Source organism: Trichechus manatus, unplaced genomic scaffold (genome assembly GCF_000243295.1).
Source record: "Trichechus manatus latirostris isolate Lorelei unplaced genomic scaffold, TriManLat1.0 scaffold00035, whole genome shotgun sequence".
Classification (NCBI taxonomy): Eukaryota; Metazoa; Chordata; class Mammalia; order Sirenia; family Trichechidae; genus Trichechus; species Trichechus manatus.
Window position 1 is genome coordinate 7452163 of NW_004443971.1, and position 7149 is coordinate 7459311.

At 42.1% G+C, this 7149-nt stretch overlaps 1 protein-coding gene across 1 annotated transcript in view; it reads right to left on the reverse strand.

The window, feature by feature from the left end:
- The window catches only part of CR2 (complement C3d receptor 2), a 175896-nt gene extending 170272 nt beyond the window's left edge, over positions 1-5624 (reverse strand). Inside the window, exon 1 of the mRNA XM_023730256.1 lies at positions 5505-5624. Coding sequence (XP_023586024.1) covers positions 5505-5586 — 82 coding nt within the window. The 5' untranslated portion in view covers positions 5587-5624. The remainder of the gene's footprint in view (positions 1-5504) is intronic.
- Between the last annotated feature and the right edge of the window lie 1525 nt (positions 5625-7149).

Consider the following 7149-nt stretch of genomic DNA (forward strand, 5'->3'; position numbering starts at 1 on the left):
CACTCACCAAAGTGGGATGCAGAACATTTTCTTAATAAGCTTTGTTATGCCAATTGACCTAGATGTCCCCTGAAAGCATGGTCCCCAGACCTCCACCCCTGCTACTCTGTCCCTCAAAGTGTTTGGTTGTATTCAGGAAACTTCTTAGCTTTTGGTTTAGTCCAGTTGTGCTGACTTCCAAAACCAGGAGTTTTGAGATGACTTACTAATCATTACAGGATTACTCTCATGTACAGAATTGCTGAGGATCTGACCACTTGAGGGTCTCTAAGCAGGTAATAAAGAATGATCTTTTGATAAACCCAGGGCAGCACTCATATTCCCAAGATGTCCCAACAGGAAGCTTAGAGCCATCAGTCTGAATTCTAGGCTTAGAAAAAGGATACCTTGGCAGGGACTCACACTGACCTAGAGACAAAGACCACAGGAACATCAAAACCAAGAAAGGCTAAGCTTCTACTCTGTTGTTTTACCACCAATTATCCTGACAACTTTGATGTTTAGAATGTCACTCTAAAATGGGGCAATATTTCCTGGGACAAAGAACATAGGCCATTTCAGTATGGATGAACATAGAGAGGAATAAGTACAGAGGTTCAAATCCTTTTTAAAATACACTTCATAGGAAGGGATAGATGGAACCATTTTCCATAAAATTGCACAAAGATCCTGGAACCCTATGAATAAAAACTAGAGTGGTTTTCTGGGATAGCCTAGAACACTAACGTACATCAGAGACCCTGTAAACTCAGCACACACACGTATGCTCCTCTAACATTACTTTAATGAATTCACATCATTATCTTAGTCATTAAAACTTTAGGGTCCTAGAGAGAAGAAAATATGTTTCTTCATTATTTTATTCTATCAACCTAGGAGAGTAATATGCTCCTTGAGAGAGCTTAGTAAGTACTTTCTGATGGGTACTAGATAAAACAAACTAGTCATTTCAGGACAGTTCCTTGTGACTTACAATAATAGTAATAATATTAATAATGAAATGTATTATATGCTATCATATAATTTAGGATGTACCTGGAAAAGGCATTTGGCGGGGGGCAGGGGAGGGATATGAGAGAGGGCTCAAGTTTCAACTACCTAAGTTTATGTACAGAAAGCAAGAAGTCAGTATTCTTCCAGATCAGACTGTAGCCTGGGAAAAAAGTTGCTAGCTGTGAAGCCTTCCCAGAATAGCAATGTATTTGAATTTCAAATTTATAAATCCTCCTCTTTCTTAAACAAGTGAGAGATGGATACAGGTAACAGTCAAAGAATAAACATGGACTAACTGACACAGGAGTCCCTGGGCAGTGCAAACAGCTAACTGGCTCAGCTGCCAACTGAAAGGTTGGAGGTTGGAGCCCACCCAATGGCACCTCGGAAGAAAGGCCTGGTGACCTACTTCCGAAAAAGCAGCCATTGAAAACCCTATGGAGCACAGTTCTATTCTAACACACATGGGATCACTATGATTCAGAATGGACTCCACAGCAACTGTAGCAGAACGGTCACAAGAACATACAAAGTTACAGCCAGAACCAGCTCTTTTGTAGAACCACACTCCTCTTGGAAAAGCCACAAAGACTAAGTATGGCCATCACAGTTGGGACCCAGGTCTCACTGCTGGTCCTCTTGTATGTCTTTCTCCAACTCCTTTGGTTTCCTCCATTAACACCTACAAATGTCACCAGTGCCCCATTCTGTGCAATATAGGAAGATTCTGTAAGGAAAATCAGGGGTTGACCTCAATGAAAGCCAACTTCATAATCCTGTTATTACTTGTACTAATTCATCTTAATCAAGTGATTTAATCTGCAGTCATACAATGTAAACAAGTATAATCCCAAATTTTCCTCCACAAACTGGACAACCAATTTAAATTCACAAGAATTTATCAGTAGCAACAAGAGATTAGGATGGAACCAAGATCCAGAAGCAGCAAAAGCAGAAGGGCACTTCATATCATGAGCTTCTAAGGTGAAAGGAGATAAGAACTACATTTTCTGGATGAGGAATAACGGGAAATTCTCATCCACAATAAGGAGACTTGATTCCAGTACTCTGTTCTGGGACACTCTCCCTCATTAGTAACAAAATTGCCCAGATCCCAGGTCACACGCAGAATTTTCAGAAGTCATGTTCTCTTCAATCTCAGAAGAGGGAAGGGTAATCCGTGAACAACTAAGGAACCATCTCCTTGATGCATACTTTTCTCAAATCAGGAGTGAAAATCAGAGTAGATAATGACTGGGTCTAAACTAGAAGATTTCCTGAAGAAGAAGGTGGCAACTCACTCACATATACAACCTTCACACCATTTAAAAAATGAACTAGGTGAATCAGTTTCTGCAGAACAGAAATGCATTTAACTCTTTATTTGGGTCCAAGCAGCTTTACCTGGAATGGCTTGTAAATTCCATATGAAATGAATAAGGAATATATAGGATAATAAAAATAAAATAAAAATGGAGGTCAGAAAGCAGATAGCCACAGGAATATTCATTGAGAAGAGAATTATAATCAAGTAATCTAATACTGAATTTCCTGGTTATTGGATAAATACTTTTTGAATGATGATTATACATAATAACTAAAACACGTGCTGTACACAAGAAATGTTATCAGTGACTATTAGAGATAAGGTTCCCATTCTCCTGGAGTTCATATTCCAATAGAGGGAGACAGACCATAAATACCAGTAAATAAACAAGATGATGCTGTAAAGAGAATATACAGAGTGATGTGTGATAGTTGCACTATAGGAGATAGAGGACATAGTTATGTAATAGAGAGTGACCTGGGGTAAGGGGCTACTTCACATAAGGGTGACAGTGGAGCTGAGAACTGAGTGTTGACAATGACCCAGGCAAAGAACCATCTGTAGGAAGAGTGTTTCAACAGAGGGAGCATCTAGTGCAAAGACTAAGGAAACTTGGCTGTGTTCAAGGAATAGACAGAAGACCAGGTGGCTGGAGCAGAGGGAGTGAGGGGGGAGTAGAAAGAATTCCAGAGCAAGGCAGAGGCCTTGTAGTTGAGGATAAGGGCCCTGGATTTTATTCTAATGTGACGGGAAGCCCTTGGCAGGTTTTAACCAGGGGAGAGATAGGATCTGATCCCAGATGCAGGTAGGTTTGTAGATGAAGTGATTGGAAAATGAAGGAATTCCTTCATGATTATTTTGTTTTCTCATTGTAGGACAAGGTAAGGTTGTCAATCAAGACAAGAGCGAAATTTAAGAGTGCAGGAAGTCTGAATGGTTTATGCAAGTAGACAAAAGGAGAGAGTGGGAAAAAAGTCTTACGAAGGAACTTTGCTCTCCATATGACTTTGCCCATAGCAGTGTGTCCTATAGACACTTGCTTCAGAATCTTCCAGAGTGCTTGTTAAATCTCAGCTTCCTGGGCCACGCTCCAAACCTCTGAGTCTCTGAAGGTGGGCTGGAACCCAGGAACCTGCATCTTAAAAAAGCATCTCAAGAGTTTCTAAAGCATGCTCATGGGCAGGAACTGGCTGAGAGCCAAGAGACAGTCTGGAGAGGGTATTCAGCAGAAGCCAGGAAGGGGAAGTGGACAAAGCATGAGCAAGGAACAATGGGATGACAGTTGGACAAGAAGATGAGCAGTGCATACTTGATAGGGAAGCCATGGGAAATCAGGAGGGGCATGTTTAGGTGAGGTCAAATTTCAAAGGGTTTGAAACTCTGAAGAGATAATTTGTAGATTTTTGAACAAGGGAGTGGAATAATGAAAAAATATATACATATATAATTTTGTTTTTCATGAGTGGAAGGGTTAAAGAAGCTGGGATTAGAGTGACTTGTAAGAGAGGAGGCTGTTACATGGGTTAATATAATGCTTATAAAAAACCAAAACAAAATTCGTTGCCATTGAGTTGATTCCGACTCATGGTGACCCCATGTGTTACACAGCAGAACTGAGCTCCATAGAGTTTTGTTGGCTGTAATCTTTATGGAAGCAGATCACCATGCTTTCTTCCGTGGTGCAAGTTGGGTGGGTTTGAACTGCCAACCTTTTGGTTAGTAGTCAAGTGCAAACTGTTTGCACCACCAGGGACCTAATATAATGCTTAGGATTAGAATATTGGAGTAAGAATGATAAAAAGACAAAACAAAGAGCACATTAGCTGTAACATTTGACAGGTAGGTAGCCCTGGCCTTTCATGTGTCTAGAGATAAGTGACCTAGAGCATGGCTCTGCTCTGGTAACCAGTGCAGACTTGGAGGGGATGATGAATTGGCAGAGCTGCTGAAGAATTTGATTTTCAATTGATGCTATCCTTTTTGTAATTTATAAATGGGAATGGAATACTGGTGGGAAGCTAGGTCTGGAACTATGCCTTGTGGAAGTGTTAGGGAAAGTCGTGATTGTGCACTTGTTCAAAGGGAGTTAATATACAGAAAAATGAAACAGAAATGCAGATGTGATTGTGGGAAATATTCAGTTAAGGTTCAGGAGAGACTTGAATGTCAGGAAAGCAGACAGAGTACAAGGTGTAACAGAACCAATGTAATGCAATGTCCCAGACACTTTAGCAAGTTGAGGGTGTTCGCTTAAATTCTGGTCCACACAGTAGGCTTATTGGTGATATAAGTGGTAACAACTAACATCTAACTTTAATTTGTCTAATTCCCTTGATACCACGCCAGCTCATCACTAGATTCATTTTACAGATGAGGAAACTGAGCATCAGGGAGTTAAATGACATGCCGAAAGTTACCAGTTATTGCGGTCTCCGTACCGTAAACCTCTTAATAAACTAGGAATGCACTGTACCCTGAAGATAATTAAAAAGTTAGATCATCTTATAGCCAAGAGACTCTAATCTTAACAAAACATAAAATTAAGCCAATCTAGAAAAAAAAAAGTTACGTTAAACATTAAACATTACGGAAGGTAAATAACACGGAGGAAACCACGGTTTTAAGTCACGTCTCCGCTTTTGAAAACGACTCCACATGTTTAACGTTCAGAACCTCTTTACCAACTTCACATCAAAGTTCAAAAGATAAGAGAACCGTGCCTGGCAGATAGACATTATTATTCTACTTTAGGGACAGGGGCGGGAGGCTTTGCTGCATTTACTGGGTAGGAGCAGAGTTCAGCGTACACAGCAACACCTCCGCGTGGCGGAGCCTGCTGCGGAGGTCACCGCACACAGTCTGGGGAGGTTTCGGTCACGGGGCAAGTCGGAGCGCTTGCAGCCCTCCGAGAGCAACGGCGATGAGCACTACAGAATCCAAGGCGCGGGGAGTCCAGAGAAGACGGAGCGAGCATGCAGCCAGCCACGCCGGGTATCATACAGAGCCAGTCTCCAGTTCTGGTGGTCTCAGCCCGTGGGGGTAATTTGAGACCAGGAGACTGCAGGGGTCTCCCAAAGCTAGCGGGAGGCAAGCAAGCGTCCAGCACTACCCTTACTTTCTCGCTTTCGACTCCCTGCTTTGCATCGCAGCACAGTGGTCCCCCCTGCCCCAGACGCGTCCCTACCTCCGCGCTCCCCCTCCCGGTCACCGAAGACCCCTGGCGCGACGAGAGCCAAGAAAACCCAAAGGAGGTGCGCTGCGCCCATGCCACGGCGGAGCTCCAGCGGCACGACGCCTTCTGAGATCCGCGAGCCTCTGGGAGGGCAGGGCTGGAGCAGGAGGCAGCTGCAAGCAAGGCGGAGGTGGGCCCTTAAATAGCGCCTGGCACCTCATGCTGGGTTTGCTCGAACACCTGCAGGCTGCTAGCGGGCGGGACTCCGACTCTCAAGAGGATGGAAGAGGCGGGAGGGGCTGGCAGGGGGCGGGGGGCGAGCCGAGGAACTCAAGAGTAGCTTTTAGCTTTGACTCTCCATCCCCTCGCCTTGGTGCACTGGCTTTCCAACTTTTTTGATCCTGCAACACAGTTCACCCCCTTAGCTCTCTTTAGAACTGAAACAAAAATTCATAAAATAGTGCTCAAGTTTACAAATCTGCAGTGCTCTCTTATTCTATCCTACTCAACTCAACTCTATTATATTCTTTTCTAAAATTCTGGGTTTTATTCATTAAATTTACTTCAAAACCTAGGTCTAACCCTTTGTTTCCACTGTTTGCTTAGAGAGGGAACTCACAAACAGCAGCCACCTCTGCTATTGTCCTTTTTACTTTGAAGTAATTCCTACAGAAAAGTTGCAAAAATAGCCCAAAGAATTCTCATATACCCATCACCCAGATTCTCCATTAGATAAAATATAGCATTAGATAAAATGCTAACATTTTACTATATATTCTTTATCGTTATCTATTCATCTAACTACACATACTTATGTATACATGTATATGATTGTTGTTGGTTGCTGAGTAGAACCTCTCCATAGGATTTTCAAGGCTGTGACCTCTCAGAAGCAGATCTCCAGGCCTGTCTTCCCAAGGTGCCTCTGGATGGGTTTGAACTGCCAACCTTTGTGCTAGTAGTGGAGCTCTTAACCACTTGTGCCAGCCAGGGACTCATATATATAATTTAACGATTATAACTAGATAATTATCACTTCAGAGTCATTTAAGATAATTTACAGGTATGACACTATCTCCTCTCAATACTTCAGTGTGTATTTCCTAAAAATAAGGACATTCTTTTACATAAGTACAGTACAATGATCAAAATAGGAAATTAACATTGTATAATATCTGGAGCCCTGGTGGTGCATTAGTTAAGCATTTGATTGCTAACCAAAAGGTCGGCAGTTCGAATCCACCAGCCGCTCCTTGGAAACCCTATGGTGCAGTTCTACTCTGTCCTATAAGGTCGCTATGAGTTGGAATTGACTCTACGGCAATGGGTGGAATACTATTACCTAAGTTACAGACTGTATTCATATTATTCCAATTGCCTCACTAATGGTCATTATAGCAAAACAAAAACAAAACAAAAAACCCCAAAGCCAAAACATTATAGAAAAAAAAAAGAAGCCAAAACTTTTTATTCTTATCCAGGATCAGTCAAAGATCACACTTTGCATTTGATTATCATGTCTTGCCCCCACTCCTGCCCTTTAATTTGGAAATGGACTCAGTCTTTTTTATCTTTCATGACCTCGACCTTTTTGAAGACTACATGGTGGTTATTTTTGTAGAATGTCCCTTAAATTAGTTATCTGTTGCAGTGTAAC